General features: G+C 40.8%; 1 protein-coding gene across 14 annotated transcripts in view; it reads right to left on the reverse strand.

The window, feature by feature from the left end:
- The window catches only part of LOC140844947 (uncharacterized), a 205,728-nt gene that overhangs the window by 60,465 nt on the left and 128,065 nt on the right, over positions 1-17,198 (reverse strand). For 4 of the 14 annotated variants that reach the window (XR_012123727.1, XM_073218597.1, XM_073218557.1 and 1 more), the window contains one exon: positions 3,061-3,169. The exons of 9 other annotated variants lie outside the window; for them this stretch is intronic. Coding sequence is in view for 2 of the 5 variants with exons in the window: in XM_073218557.1 (XP_073074658.1) it covers positions 3,166-3,169 (4 nt within the window). In the remaining 3 variants the exon portion in view is untranslated. Of the gene's footprint in view, positions 1-3,060; positions 3,170-7,175; positions 7,248-17,198 lie in introns of all 14 variants that reach the window. One more of the 14 variants, XM_073218511.1, reaches the window with a different exon arrangement.

Genomic DNA, 17,198 nt, shown 5'->3' on the forward strand with positions numbered 1-17,198 from the left:
CTATGTCTTTTGATTGGTGCATTAAGTCCATTTACATTTAGGGTGACTATTGAAAGATATGTACTTATTGCCATTGCAGGCTTTAGATTCGTGGTTACCAAAGGTTCAAGGTTAGCTTCTTTAGTATCTTACTGCCTAACTTAGCTCGCTTATTGAGCTGTTATATACACTGTCTGGAGAGTCTTTTCTTCTCCCCCTTCTTATTCCTCCTCCTCCATTCTTCATATGTTGTGTGTTTTGTTCTGTGCTCTTTTTAGGGGTGCTCCCATCTAGAGCAGTCCCTGTAGGATGCCCTGTAGAGGTGGTTTGTGGGAAGCAAATTCCCTCAGCTTTTGCTTTGTCTGGGAATTGTTTGATCCCACCATCATATTTAAATGATAGTCGTGCTGGATACAGTATCCTTGGTTCAAGGCCCTTCTGTTTCATTGCATTAAGTATATCATGCCATTCTCTTCTGGCCTGTAGGGTTTCTTGTTGAGAAGTCTGATGTTAGCCTGATTGGTTTTCCTTTATAGGTGACCTTTTTCTCTCTAGCTGCCTTTAAAACTCTTTCCTTGTCCTTGATCCTTGCCATTTTAATTATTATGTGTCTTGGTGTTGTCCTCCTTGGATCCTTTCTGTTGGGGGTTCTGTATAATTCCATGGTCTGTTCGATTATTTCCTCCCCCAGTTTGGGGAAGTTTTCAGCAATTATTTCTTCAAAGACACTTTCTATCCCTTTTCCTCTTTCTTCCTCTTCTGGTATCCCTATAATACGAATGTTTTTCCTTTTGTATTGGTCACATATTTCTCTTAGTGTTGTTTCATTCCTGGAGATCCTTTTATCTCTCTCTATGTCAGCTTCTATACGTTCCAGTTCTCTGGCTTCTATTCCTTCAATGGCCTCTTGCATCTTATCCATTCTGCTTATAAATCCTTCCCAGGGATTGTTTCACTTCTGTGATCTCTTTCCTGACATCTGTGATCTCCTTCCGGGACTTCATCCCACTGCTCTTGCATTTTTCTCTGCATCTCATCCAACTGCTCTTGCATTTTTCTCTGCATCTCATCCCATTGCTCTTGCATTTTTCTCTGCATCTCTGTCAGCATGTTCATGATTTTTTATTTTGAATTCTTTTTCAGGAGGACTAGTTAGGTCTGTCTCCTTCTCAGGTGTTGTCTCTGTGATCTTTGTCTGCCTGTAGTTTTGCCTTTTCATGGTGATAGAGATAGTTTGCAGAGCTGGTACAAGTGACTGCTGGAAGAGCTTCCCATTCTTGTTGGTTTGTAGCCTTTTCCTGGGAGAATAGCGACCTCTAGTGGCTTGTGCTGGGCAGCTAATGCGCAGACAGGCTTCTGCTTCCCGCCCAAGTTGCTTTGGGGTTTATCTCCGCTGTTGCTGTGGGCTTGGCCTGGCTGGGGCTGTTCCTCCAAAATGGTGGAGCCCCGTTGGAGGGGGAGCAGCCAGGAGACTATTTATCTCCGTAAGGGGCCTCTGTGCTCCCTGCTGCCCAGGGGGTTAGAGTGCCCAGAGATCCCCAGATTCCCTGCTTCTGGACTAAGTGACCTGTCCTGCCCCTTTAAGATTTCCAAAAAGCACTCTCCAAACCAAAACAACAGCAGCAACAATGAGAGAGGGAACAGAAAGAAAGAGAAAAAAAAAAGGAAAAAAAAGGAAAAAACAAGCGATTTTTTTTTTTTTTTTTTTTGTCCTCAGGTGCCGGTCCCAGGCACCCGCTCACTGGTCCTGCTGCCCTGTCTCCCTAGCACCAGGGTCCCTGTCCTTTCAAGGCTTCCAAAAAGCACCCACCCACCGGTCCCGCAGGGAAGGAACGCTCAATATTCTTTGTCCTCAGGCACTGGTCCCACGCACCCGCTCACCAGTCCCGCCGCCCTGCCTCCCTAGCACCGGGGTCCCTGTCCCTTCAAGGCTTCCAAAAAGCACTCGGCAAAAAGAGAGAAAAAAAAGGGGAAAAACGCGCGATTTCTTCCGTCCTCAGGTGCTGGTCTCAGGCACCCACCCACCGGTCCCACAGGGAAAAATGCGGGATATTCTTTGTCCTCAGGTGCCGGTCCCAGGCACCCGCTCACCAGTCCCGCCGCCCTGCCTCCCTAGCACCGGGGTCCCTGTCCCTTTTAGGCTTCCAAAAAGCACTCGCAGAAAAGAGAAAAAAAAAGGGGAAAAACGCGCGATTTCCTCTGTCCTCAAGTGCCGGTCTCAGGCACCCGCCCACCGGTCCCGCAGGGAAAAACGGGGGATATTCTTTGTCCTCAGGCGCCGGTCCCAGCCACCCACTCACCAGTCCCGCCACCGTGCCTCCCTAGCACTGGGGTCCCCGTCCCTTCAAGGCTTCCAAAAAGCGCTCGCCAAAAAGAGAAAAAAAAAAAAAGGGGAAAAACGCGCGACCTCCTCCGTCCTCAGGCACCGGTCTCAGGCACCCGCCCCCAGGTCTCGCAGGGAGAAACGCGGGATATTCTTTGTCCTCCGGCGCCGTTCCCAGGCACCTCCTCACCGGTCCCGCCACCCTGCCTCCCCAGCAACGGGGGCCCGTCCCTCTAAGGCTTCCAAAAAGCGCTCGCCAAAAAAAAAAAAAAAAAAAAAAAAACCGCTCCGGTTTGTCTCCACCCGCCGGGAGCTGGGGGGAGGGGCGCTCGGGTCCCGCCGGGCCGGGGCTTGTATCTTACCCCCTTCACAAGGCACTGGGTTCTTGCAGGTGTGGATGTGGTCTGGATGTTGTCCTGTGTCCTGTGGTCTCTATTTTATGAAGATTTTTGTTATATTTTCATAGCTCTATGTGTTTTTGTGAGGAGATTTCCACTGCTCTACTCACGCCGCCATCTTGGCTCCGCCCCCCGCAATCCCAAATTTTTATAATGATTTTTGCTTTCCACTTACATTTTGTATCTTTGTTTATTTTTAATTTAAATGAGGGCCAAATGCCAGCTCTGACATTTCCTTGCTGTGATTTTGGACAAGCATTTTAACTTCTCTGTGCCTCAGTTCCCCCATCTATAAAGTGAGAATGATAGTACTCATAAGTTTCTCGTGAGATTTAACCATGTCTGGCACTAAATACTCACAATACAAGCATTTGCTATTTTATTGTAGATTTCCAAATCCATCTTCCTATTCCTTCCATCAGTTCTGGGTGAGATGAGAGAAAAAGAAGTAGCTGCTAGAGATGTTTACCTAATGAAGGATATAAGAACAATTCTCAGATAAAGGTCTCTATGTAAGAGAACTGTTAAGAGGACAATCACTGATAGGTGAATCCACTTGTGCAAACCACCTCATAAGTTCAGCAGGTATAAATGAGCACCTTCATAGTGTGATTTCCAAAGACATCAAGTTTTCACTCCCTACATTTTCTTTCCCACAACTTCTATACATACCTCTTCTCCAAGTTTATTTATCCTTTAAATTCCAATAGTTAGTGATACATTTTTATTCAAAAACATAACAATTCCTGAGGATCTGTTAAGGGTAGGGTAAAGATGGTCACACATCAATCATTATTTGTATTTTGTTCCATAGAGTATGTGAGTAATGAATTCCTGAGAACCAATGTTGACTGAACAAAGCATGCAGAATACTTTGGAGCAAGATAAAGAGCAGAAAAAGTAGATTAAAATTAAAACCTCCAAACTTCATCATCTTCACACTCCTGACTTGGGCTCACTAAGGCATCTTATAAATTCTGATGAATTCTAAAATAACATTCTGCTGAACACCTCTTATCTGACCTCCACTTAACAAAATCTTCAGATTAACCAATACCCTCCCCTCTGCAGTAAAGCAGACTTATGTAGAGCAGGGCGTGCTGACTGCAGGAGGCTGGTAGACCCCTGTCTGTTACTTTAGCCCCCAGTGATTGCAAGAGATGCTTACCAAGGGCAGTTAGGTATTTTCCCGAACCTGATTTTGGTGGTTGCACTTGTTATAAATATGTAATACAATTAAACATTAGGTAAAATAATGTATTTTAAAAAGAGAGTTGTTGATTCTATGAGTCTTAGCTTGATCTGCCTCCCAAGAAGTTAACCCTAAGACAAGATATATGCAGGCAGTAATGTGATCCTAAGAATGGAGAGCTGGAAAAGGAAGAAAGCCAATATAAGGGTGTATTATTGAGTAGGTTGCTGCCATGAGCAACTGGAAATCTACCTGCACAGTCTTATCCCTTTTGATCAAAGGTTTCCCATGAAGCATAACTCCCTTGCACATGTATGAGGTTGCCACCCCCATGTGTTTGGGGAGTTTCTCTAAGGCATAACAAAGGCATCTCATGCTATGATGTTAGAAAGCTCTGGAAAACAGTACAGCTAAGACTCAACACCATCAATTTACACCTGCAAAAAGCTTGTGGTGCAACAATAGGTAGAATAAAAGGTGGACCAAGATGTGAGGTGTCCAATATACTATAAAAAATAAGATGATTGCTTTAGAAAAGCATAAATGCAAGTAGCTAATAAAATATTGCTATCAAAATTAATGTGGGCAAAACAATTGTGAAAGGTTGGAAAAACAACTGTAAAAATGTTCTCATTACTTCACAAGAGTGTAATGTCTCATTCAATTTGAACAAAAATAAATTTGGATATCATAAAAATGCATTATGTTTGTCATTTATGTAAAAAAGACTATAGACAGATCCAATGAGAAGATCCACATGCAAAGAAAGGACGTCTGGCTCTAGATTGAAAGACTGGTAAATGAATGTGTACTTATTTTTTTAGGTTAAGTAAAACATTTAAGATATATATACATACGTCTAATTGTTTCAATTGCATTAGATAAATAAGCTTTTACTGTATTTTCCTGAAAACCCTTCTTCCATAATATTGCCAGGTAGCATAGTAAAAGCACTTCTGGGATTATCTGATGTACATACCACAAATTATTACTACACAGTTATATGAACTATTTTAATGAATAGAAAATGCTAAGTATTTAATATTCCAAAGATTTATTGACTAGCCACTACATTTACTCAGGACACCAGCAAAAACCTTCTAACTGGCCTTCCTATCTTCAATTTGAATCCATTCTCTGCAGTGCAGATCTTTCAGAAGTGCAAATTTGATCTTGCCATCCTGTGCTGGAAATCCATTGGCCTGGGATAAAATTCAAACTCAGTCTGGCTCATAAGGACATTCATTCATTCATTATTAATTGAGAATCTTCTATATACCAGACACTGTTTAATTCTTTATCCTAATCACTTGCTATTTCTATCCAAACTCCAGCCATTTGCAGGTTTATCTTTCCCAGGGGTTAGCTACGTTAGTTAGAGTACTGAGCCCTCCAACTCTTTCAAGGTCCTACTAAACTTGCTACCACTGGGATGTGGCCAGGCTCTCCTCCTGAGTAATGCCTGATCAAATGAGCATCCCCTGTCACTGGTTCTGACTCCATCTTTGGGGAGGAGTTCCCTTCCAACCCTCCAGAAAGCTGCATGCTGCATTTTAGCTATCCTATTTCTGGTCTATTTTTCTTTCCACTCCAGAAAAATACTTCTCTAAAACCCTCTTCACTGCCAGTGGGAAAACAGTCAGCAGCCCCAGTTGCATTATTTCTCTGCCTCAGGTTTTTGTTTTAGTTTCAATAGGAGGATCTCTTTTTAGGCTTACTGGTTGTTCCAAGGATTTCTCTGCCTCTACATCTTCCAGACCCACTTCTTTCAATATCAAGACTGATTTCACAATCTTGTTACATCATTAGTGAACAAAAAGAAAATTATATCTCTGTTACATTAATGTTCCATAAAAATGAAAGCTTAGTAATAGAATAAATTACTAGTGGTTGAAAGCATTGATAGAATTCTTAACACTAGATTCTTTGAATTTTTTAAAGCTACTTGTTTTAAACCAAATTGACATTATTTATAATGTGAGGGAAAAACTATTTTTTTTAAATCACAGTGTCTGAGTTACTTCTAAATCAGTAGAATTAATCCTAAATAAAAGAATCTGAACTAAAAGCTTCATTTTGGCCTCTTCTCATCTCCTTCCATGGGTAAGGCTATATTAGTCACTAGAGCTAGTCAAGTACAGGAATGCTGCATCTTCACATTGCCTATAATTAATACAAAATCAATTCTCACTAAATGTTTAGGGGAATAATGTCCATAGTTCAATTTTGGATTCTAAAATTAGTGATAAGGTTTAAATGGAGCCTTGAGGACTGAGCACTGTGGAAATGAACATGGTATTGACGAAAACAGTAGAAAAGCCCTGGCTACATGACCTTCAGCAAGTCATTTGGTTGGGTTGAAATTTCCTCATCTGTAAAATAAGGGGACCAGATCACATTGTCTCACAGATCATTTTTTAAACCTGATTCTTCTTCAGTATAACTTGGACTCTGTTTTCAGTTATCCTTTCCATGCTTGTTGACACATGACATTGATATTTTTTTTTGTTTGTGTGTGTGTTTTACACAGAGCTGTGAAAGACTTATTTTCCACACTGGGTTTTATCTTTTGGAACAGTCTTCTTTTCCTTCATTTCAAAATATTTCTCCTACTCCCTGATGCAGGTGTTGAAAAGCAATGATGTAGATGCCACACACGTCAGCTATTGCTTGCGAAAGCTGCTCACAATCACTTCCATGAACTGGTGACCTGCTTGGAAAGTGACAGCATCTCTTGTCAAATGTCAGGGCAGACTCAACATTCTTCCCAACATTCAAGGCACCAAGGGAAAGCGATGGCAGCTCTGCAGATGGTGGTGAAAATCTCTGCCTTCAGTTCATTTAGTAGAGTTATGTGGAGCAAATATTTCCTCAAGCGGTGAATACAGAGGAAAGAACACATTTCAGGCTAATTAACTAGGCGGGACATATCCATTTCATTGGTACAGGATGGTTTTTAGCTTCAAAGAGATACTGTCATGAGTTTTGAAAAGCTTCAAACTATGACCCTTCTTTACAATTCAGAGGGTGATTGAAAATATCTGACATTAAAAGTACAACCTTTTAGACCCTTGTCACAGTAGACTCATGATCACCTCGACAGTTCACTACAACGTCCACTCATTTATCCATTCTACAAGTATTTGTTTGAATGTTTACCAGGTGTTAGATCCTATACCAGGTCCAGGGGATACTGAGATAAAGGACAGTCTCTGCTTTTAGGGGCTTACCATCTAATGGGAAGCCAAGCTAGTAAAGAGACAGAGGATGTAGAAGTACATACCCAAATAAATCTTGTCTATTAACTGGAAACTTGTCATCAGTTTTATGGGCTTACTAATAAAAGGCCTCTGATCTGAAATGAACCAAGCAATAGTAAAAGATCATTACTGAATACACTGTTCTGTTATTGATTAACTCCTATTTGTTGTACACATTAAAGATGGAAAGCAACATGGAAGTGCTAAGTGTAAGTATGTTCTCCACGCAGTTAATAACTTAATTGTGACATGTGGGTTATATGTCAAGCTGCAAGCAACATTCAAACTATCACTAAAATGCAACAGTATGGATGTCGTCAAACATAGTGACCCGAAGATGATAAAATTTTATGTGTGTTTCTATGACAGTAATCAGTAATAGACATAAACTGATATGAATGTAATAGCTGTATATTTAAGGTGAGTATCCATTTTTCTCATAGTCCACAAAATGTGTAATAATTATGAGATGCCTAAAGTCTCCCTATGGGACTGAGTGGACCTGAGTCAAGAGAAGCAACCAATCCATAGGAATTCAGCAAGAAAGGAGCAAGGAGGAAAAAATATCCTGACCTCACTCCTCTTCCTGCCTCCTATCTCCAGCCAGCAACATGGACTGAACTCAATTAGAAGCCAGAGAGCTAAGAAGTCCATTGATGTGGTCCGCAAGGGCCAGCCTCCCATGGCACAAAGTAAGGTGGGAAGGGTAAGGTGTGGAGGGACAACTGGAAGATACCCAGCACAACTGTAGTAGTAGCAGTAGTAATAGAGAGAAATGTGGGCTGAACATTAGCACGAGTAGGTGTTTACTCAACACCACAACCAAGGGCGTGGATTTTAAGATCGAAACTGGGATGAGTATTAGCACTAGTGTGTGCCATGTTCTGTAGTGAGTGAAGAACATTAAGCTTGGAAGATAATTAATTAAATACATGATGCAAAAAATATATAAAAAAATGATAATAAATGGGAAAGATAGGTTGAAATGAACACAACATTTATTTGGGGAAAATAAATGCTACAATTTAGATGTTATAAAATGATCACAAAAATAGATGTAGAGATGATAAAAGCTTGAGCGTTTTAACTAACCAGAAATGCAATGAAAGAATGTTCTATCTAAATCTATAAGTAGAAATACAGAAACAAGACCAAAGAGGGAACAGGTGTATGGTCAGAAAGTAAGTCAAAGATAGTGAGGATACCCGGAACCTGCTGAGCACAGAGCCTCTGAAGCCCACTGCAAGCACTCTACCAGACAGGCCTTGAGCTGGCTTTGCATTAAGAATCAATTAGAGCTTTCAGTCATTTCACTTTCAGATACAGTCTGACTCATTTCTTCACGTAACTTCCATTTTTCCCTGGAGAAAAACTGGGGATAATTCAGAGGACTGGCAATTTCCCAGCGATTTTCCATTTACATAATATGCATAAAAATATGACACAACTCGAGAGACGCGGAGCCAAGATGGCAGCGTGAGTAGAGCAGCAGAAATATCCTCCCAAAACCACATTTATCTATGAAAATATAAAAAAGACAACTCTTCCTTAAATAGAGACCAGAGGACACAGGACAACATCCAGACCACATCCACACCTGCGAGAACCCAGCGCCTCGCGAAGGGGGTAAGATACAAGCCCCGGCCCAGCGGGACCCGAGCGCCCCTACCCCCAGCCCCCAGTGGGAGGAGAGGAGTCAGCAGGGAGGGAGCCCAGGACTGCTGAACACCCAGCCCCAGGATTCCAGACCAGAGCACAGACACAGTGCATGTGTGGGGTCCTGGATACTGGGGAATCAGGGTGGCAGAACCGGTGAGCCGGTGCCTGAGGCTGAGGGTGGCAGAACCGGTGAGCCGGTGCCTGAGGCTGACGCCGGAGAACAAAGAAACGGGAGTGGCTTTTTTTTTTTTTGACGAGTGCTTTTTGGAAGCCTTAAAGGGACAGGGACCCCAATACTAGGGAAACAGGGCAGCAAGACTGGTGAACGGGTGCCTGAGACCGGCACCTGAGGACAAAGAAAATCGTGCGTTTTTCCTTTTTTTAAAAAAATATTTATTTAATTATTTTTCTTTTGTTGTTGCTGTTGTTGTTTTGGCTTGGAGAGTGCTTTCTGGAAGTCTTAAAGGGGCAGGAGAGGACACGTAGCCCAGAGGCAGGAAACCTGGGGATCTCTGGGCACTCTAACCCCCTGGGTAGCAGGGAGCACAAACGCCCATTACAGAGACAAATAGCCTCCCTGCTGCTCGCCCTCCAACGGGGCTCCACCATTTTGGAGGAGCAGCCCCAGCCAGGCCATGCCCACAGGAACAGCAGAGATAAACTCCATAGCAACCGGGCAGGACGCAGAAGCCCTGTCTGTGCACAGCTGCCAAGCACAAGCCACTAGAGGTCGCTATTCTCCCAGGAGAGGAAGGCCACAAACAAACAAGAAGGAAAGCTCTTCCAGCTGTCACTTGGACCAGCTCTGCAAACTATCTCTATCACCATGAAAAGGCAAAACTACAGGCAGACAAAGATCACACAGACAACACCTGAGGAGACAGACCTAACCAGTCTTCCTGAAAAAGAATTCAAAATAAAAATCATGAACATACTGACAGAGATGCAGAGAAAAACGCAAGAGCAATGGGATGAGATGCAGAGAAAAATGCAAGAGGAATGGGATGAAGTCCGGAGGGAGATCACAGATGTCAGGAAAGAGATCACAGAAGTGAAACAAACCCTGGAAGGATTTATAAGCAGAATGGATAAGATGCAAGAGGCCATTGAAGGAATAGAAACCAGAGAACAGGAACGTATAGAAGCTGACATAGAGAGAGATAAAAGGATCTCCACGAATGAAACAATACTAAGAGAACTATGTGACCAATCCAAAAGGAACAATATCCATATTATAGGGGTTAGGGGTACCGAAGAAGAGAGAGGAAAAGGGATAGAAAGTCTCTTTGAAGAAATAATTGCTGAAAACTTCCCCAAACTGGGGGAGGAAATAATCGAAGAGACCACGGAAATACACAGAACCCCCAACAGAAAGGATCCAAGGAGGACAACACCAAGACACATAATAATTAAAATGGCAAGGATCAAGGACAAGGAAAGAGTTTTAAAGGCAGCTAGAGAGAAAAAGGTCACCTATAAAGGAAAACCCATCAGGCTAACATCAGACTTCTCGACAGAAACCTTACAGGCCAGAAGAGAATGGCATGATATATTTAATGCAATGAAACAGAAGGGCCTTGAACCAAGGATACTGTATCCAGCACGTCTATCATTTAAATATGAGGGTGGGATTAAACAATTCCCAGACAAGAAAAAGCTGAGGGAATTTGCTTCCCACGAACCACCTCTACAGGGCATCTTACAGGGACTGCTCTAGATGGGAGCACTCCTAAAAAGAGCACAGAACAAAACAAACAACATATGAAGAATGGAGGAGGAGGAATAAGAAAGGAGAGAAGAAAAGAATCTCCAGACAGTGTATATAACAGCTCAATAAGCGAGCTAAGATAGGCAGTAAGATAGTAAAGAGGCTAACCTTGAACCTTTGGTAACCATGAATCTAAAGCCTGCAATGGAAATAAGTACATATCTCTCAATAGTCACCCTAAATGTAAATGGACTTAATGCACCAATCAAAAGACACAGAGGAATAGAATGGATAAAAAAGCAAGACCCATCTATATGCTGCTTACAAGAAACTCAACTCAAACCCAAAGACATGCACAGACTAAAAGTAAAGGGATGGAAAAACATATTCAGGCAAACATCAGTGAGAAGAAAGCAGAGGTTGCAGTACTAATATCAGACAAAATAGACTTCAAAACAAAGAAAGTACCAAGAGATAAAGAAGGACACTACATAATGATAAAGGGCTCAGTCCTACAAGAGGATATAACCATTCTAAATATATATGCACCCAACACAGGAGCACCAGCATATGTGAAACAAATACTAACAGAACTAAAGAGAGAAATAGACTGCAATGCATTCATTTTAGGAGACTTCAACACACCACTCACCCCAAAGGATAGATCCACCGGGCAGAAAATTAGTAAGGACACACAGGCACTGAACAACACACTAGAACAGATGGACCTAATAGACATCTATAGAACTCTACATCCAAAAGCAACAGGATATACAATCTTCTCAAGTGCACATGGAACATTCTCCAGAATAGACCACATACTAGCTCACAAAAAGAGCCTCAGTAAATTCCAAAATACTGAAATTCTACGAACCAATTTTTCAGACCACAAAGGTATAAAACTGGAAATAAATTCTACAAAGAAAACAAAAAGGCTCACAAACACATGGAGGCTTAACAACATGCTAATAAATAATCAATGGATCAACGAACAAATCAAAATAGAGATCAAGGAATATATAGAAACAAATGACAACAACAAAACAAAGCCCCAACTTCTGTGGGACGAAGCAAAAGCAGTCTTAGGAGGAAAGTATATAGTGATCCAGGCACACGTGAAGAAGGAAGAACAATCCCAAATGAATAGTCTAACATCACAATTATCGAAACTGGAAAAAGAAGAACAAATGAGGCCTAAAGTCAGCAGAAGGAGGGACATAAAAAAGATCAGAGAAGAAATAAACAAAACTGAGAAGAATAAAACAGTAGCAAAAATAAACGAAACCAAGAGCTGGATCTTTGAGAAAATAAACAAAATAGATAAGCCTCTAGCCAAACTTATTAAGAGAAAAAGAGAATCAACACAAATCAACAGAATCAGAAATGAGAACGGAATAATCATGACAGACTCCACAGAAATACAAAGAATTATTAAAGACTACTATGAAAACCTATATGCCAACAAGCTGGAAAACCTAGAAGAAATGGACAACTTCCTGGAAAAATATAACTTCTGAAGACTGACCAAGGAAGAAACACAAAGGTTAAACAAACCAATTATGAGCAAAGAAATTGAAATGGTAATCAAAACACTACCCAAGAACAAAACCCCGGGGCCAGACGGATTTACCTCGGAATTATATCAGACACAAAGAGAGGACAAAATACCAATTCTCCTGAAACTGTTCCAAAAAATAGAAGAGGAGGGAATACTCCCAAACTCATTCTATGAAGCCAACATCACCCTAATACCAAAACCAGGCAAAGACCCCACCAAAAAAGAAAACTACAGACCAATATCCCTGATGAATGTAGATGCAAAAATACTCAATAAAATATTAGCAAACAGAATTCAACAGTATATCAAAAGGATCATACACCATGACCAAGTGGGATTCATCCCACGGATGCAAGGATGTTACAACATTCGAAAATCCATCATCATCATTTACCACATCAACAAAAGAAAGACAAAAACCACATGATCATCTCCATAGATGCTGAAAAAGCATTTGACAAAATTCAACATTCATTCATGATAAAAACTCTCAGCAAAATGGGAATAGAGGACAAGTACCTCAACATAATAAAGGCCATATATGATAAATTCACAGCCAACATTATACTGAACAACGAGAAGCTGAAAGCATTTCCTCTGAGATCGGGAACCAGACAGGGATGTCCACTCTCCCCACTCTTATTTAACATAGTACTGGAGGTCCTAGCCACAGAATTCAGACAAAACAAAGAAATACAAGGAATGCAGATTGGTAAAGAAGAAGTTAAACTGTCACTATTTGCGGATGATGTGCTACTGTACATAAAAAACCCTAAAGACTCCACTCCAAAACTACTAGAACTGATATCGGAATACAGCAAAGTTGCAGGATACAAAATTAACAGACAGAAATCTGTAGCTTTCCTATACACTAACAATGAACCAATAGAAAGAGAAATCAGGAAAACAATTCTATTCACCAATGCATCAAAAAGAATAAAATACCTCGGAATAAACCTAACCAAAGAAGTGAAAGAACTATACCCTGAAAACTACAAGTCACTCTTAAGAGAAATTAAAGGGGACACTAACAAATGGAAACTCATCCCATGCTCATGGCTAGGAAGAATTAATATCGTCAAAATCGCCATCCTGCCCAAAGCAACATACAAATTTGATGCAATCCCTACCAAATTACCAGCAATATTGTTCAATGAACTGGAACAAACAATTCAAAAATTCATATGGAAACACCAAAGAGCCCGAATAGCTAAAGCAATCCTGAAAAAAAAGAATAAATTAGGGGGATCTCACTCCCCAACTTCAAGCTCTACTACAAAGCCATAGTAATCAAGACAATTTGGTACTGGCACAAAAACAGAGCCACAGACCAGTGGAACAGATTAGAGACTCCAAAAATTAACCCAAACATTTATGGTCAATTAATATTCAATAAAGGAGCCACGGACATACAATGGCAAAATGACAGTCTCTTCAACAGATGGTGCTGGCAAAACTGGACAGCTACATGTAGGAGAATGAAACTGGACCATTGTCTAACCCCATATACAAAGGTAAACTTAAAATGGATCAAAGACCTGAATGTAAGTTATGAAACCATTAAACTCTTGGAAAAAAACATAGGCAAAAACCTCTTAGACATAAACATGAGTGACCTCTTCTTGAACATATCTCCCCGGGCAAGGAAAACAAAAGCAAAAATGAGCAAGTGGGACTACATTAAGCTGAAGAGCTTCTGTATAGCGAAAGACACCATCAATAGAATAAAAAGGAACCCTACAGTACGGGAGATTATATTTGTAAATGACAGATCCGACAAAGACTTGACATCCAAAATATATAAAGAGCTCACACGCCTCAACAAATAAAAAACAAATAATCCAATTAAAAAATGGGCAGAGGATCTGAACAGACAGTTCTCCAAAAAAGAAATACAGATGGCCAACAGACACTGAAAAGATGCTCCACATTGCTAATTATCAGAGAAATGCAAATTAAAACTACAGTGAAATATCACCTCACACGAGTAAGGATGGCTGCCATCCAAAAGACAAACAACAACAAATGTTGGCAAGGCTGTGGAGAAAGGGGAACCCTCCTACACTGCTGGTGGGAATGTAAATTAGTTCAACCATTGTGGAAAGTAGTATAGAGGTTCATCAAAATGCTCAAAACAGACCTACCATTTGACCCAGGAATTCCACTCCTAGGAATTTACCCTAAGAACGCAGCAATCAAGTTTGAGAAAGACAGATGCACCCTATGTTTATCGCAGCACTATTTACAACAGCCAAGAACTGGAAGCAACCTAAATGTCCATTGGTAGATGAATGGATAAAGAATATGTGGTACATATACACAATGGAATACTACTCAGCCATAAGAAGAGGGAAAAATCCTACCATTTGCAGCAACATGGATGGAGCTGGAGGGTATTATGCTCAGTGAAATAAGCCAAGCGGAGAAAGAGAAATACCAAATGATTTCACTCATCTAAGGAGTATAAGAAGAAAGGAAAAACTGAAGGGACAAAACAGCAGCGGAATTACAGAACCCAAAAATGGACTAACAGGTACCAAAGGGAAAGGTACTGTGGAGGATGGGTGGACAGGGAGGGATGGGGGGTGAAGAAGAAAGGGGGGATTAAGATTAGCATGCATGGGGGGGAGGGAGAAAGGGGTGGGCTGTACAACACAGAGAAGACAAGTAGTGATTCTACAACATTTTGCTATGCTGATTGATGGACAGTGACTGTAATGTGGTTTATAGGGGGGACCTGTTATAGGGGAGCGCCTAGTAAACATAATATTCTTCATGTAAGTGTAGATTAAAGATTTAAAAAAAAGAAAGAAAAGGGGGATTACTCCTTGATAGGATAAAACTAATGGTAAATCAAAGATTAACGCATGCTTTACATATCCTTAATTTTGATCACTTAAAGGGTGTCAGATGATTGGCTATGGAGGTACACTATTCTGATAATATTCCTTTCTCTTAATAAAAAAAAAAACGGCAGTTCCTGTGTGGTGACCTCCAATCAGTTCTACACAATGGTATAAAGGGCATATCAAAGTGTGGGGAAAGGGTCTGTTTGTTTTTATACAGAAGATCAAAGCCTAATTTGGCTACCCAGAAAATGAACTAAGATACGATATGAAGAAGAACTTCCAACATCAGCACTCTCTGGAAGATTCATACCAGAAGATGATCATCAAAAAACCTCCACAAAAATCCAGACGATGCTGCAGCTGTAGTTGCATCCATCCCACCGTTTCCTGGACTTGCTATTGAAATGAAGAAGGAGATATCTAAGCTGGCCTGTGCATACAGTAAAACAACAAATTTGACTGGTTCTATACTGTTGGAACTCAACCAAGAATTAGGAGAAGTGCAAGTTGTAGCGCTCCAAAATCTTACGACTACAGACTATCTACGGTTAAAAGAACATATGGGATGTGAGTTCCCAGAAATGGGTTGCTTTAATTTGTCTGATTTCTCTCAGACTGTTCAAGTACAGTTGGACAATATCCATCATATCATAGACAAATTTTCACAAATGCCTAGGGTGCCTAACTGGTTTTCATGGCTTCACTGGAGATGGCTGCTAATTATAGATCTGCTTTGTTTATGTAACTATATTCCTATTATGTTAATATGTATGCACAATTTAGTTGGTAGTTTAAAACCTATACATGCTTAAGTTAATCTACAAGAAGATATGTCAAAGAAATAATCAATCCTCTCAGGTTTTCTTCCATCTGCTACCTCTATAGCTTTTCTTCTTCCTTCCTAACTACAACCCTTAAATAGAATTCGTGCCTCATATCGAATTTACCGAGTATCATAATTCCTCCAAGTGGTAAAGATACCTCAAGACAAATGCTGGGCATAGAAACCACAGGGCATAAATCTGCAAAGAAGTAAAAAGCTAACCTTTTCAAACAATATGGCTTCTCTCTCACTTACCAACTTTACATCTCCCTGTATGGCCCCGGAAGATGACTGGTTAGCCAGAGACGGGTAAGATTCCTCAAGGGAGGAACAACCTAAGACAGGCACCGTTGCAGGGGGGCCATCAGGTGAGAAATTGTGGATCAACAGTGGTGAAGCTTAGAACCTCACCCCCCCTCCCCCCCGTTTTGAGAGAAATCTTCTGCATCCGTGGATGTTTTATTGGCCTTGTCTAGCTCGGATTAACACATAGTCTAAGGCACACACCTGATCATCTACAATTGCTCTGTTACAACACTAAACTATGTTTTATACCTTTATCTTGCATCTACCTACCACTTCAGCATTTTATTAAAAATAAAAAAAATAATAATAATAAAGGGAGAAATGTGGGATCCACATATAAATCAAGTATAAAAATCAAACAAATATTCATATTTGACCTGATTGTTTATAGTTCATAATGCGTGATCAAAACCGAAAGTTTCTGTGATGACTGCTCTTGTACTGTTCACCATGTAACTTATTCACTATGTAAGAATTCGTTCACCATGTAAGAACTTGTTTGTTATGCTTCAGAAGATTGGAGACTGATGAGAATTAGGCTTGAGATGGATTAATGATTGTGCATTGAGCACTGACTCCCCTATACAGAATTTTATTGTTGTTAACAACCATTTGATCAATAAATATGAGAGATGCGTTCTCAAAAAAAAAAAAGAAAAAGAAACATCTTCATATATAATTATGTATATGGTAGACCTCCAAGCCTGTGTCATATCTCACTTTCTCTAAACCTATCCAAATATTTCTTGCAGGAAAGCTGCCATTCGCTCAGTGCAGATGAGCTGATGATCCTGGGAGAAATCTTGGCGGTAGAGGAAAGAACTAGTTGCGAAACACAGTTTTCTCAGGAGTGGAAGGGAGGGTTCCAGCCATGTGGCAGAAGCTCTGAAAAGGTTGACTGAGTGAATAAATGGTTGTGTGGACAAATGAGTGAAGGGCCAGTAGCTGAATGGGACTTGAAGTGGGGGAGTAAGAACCTGTCACAAGGCCTTGAGAGGAACTTCTGTCACAGTCTCAGGCCTACAGGCATGTGACACGTGATATTTGGGCTCCATTCAGTTTTTTTTCTGCCAAGCTCTGAGCTTGATAATCATTACAATACTGTCTGTGCTAGCTGTAACTCACTTCGGAAGGAGTCAGAGC

Source organism: Manis javanica, chromosome 1 (genome assembly GCF_040802235.1).
Source record: "Manis javanica isolate MJ-LG chromosome 1, MJ_LKY, whole genome shotgun sequence".
NCBI classification, from domain to species: domain Eukaryota; kingdom Metazoa; phylum Chordata; class Mammalia; order Pholidota; family Manidae; genus Manis; species Manis javanica.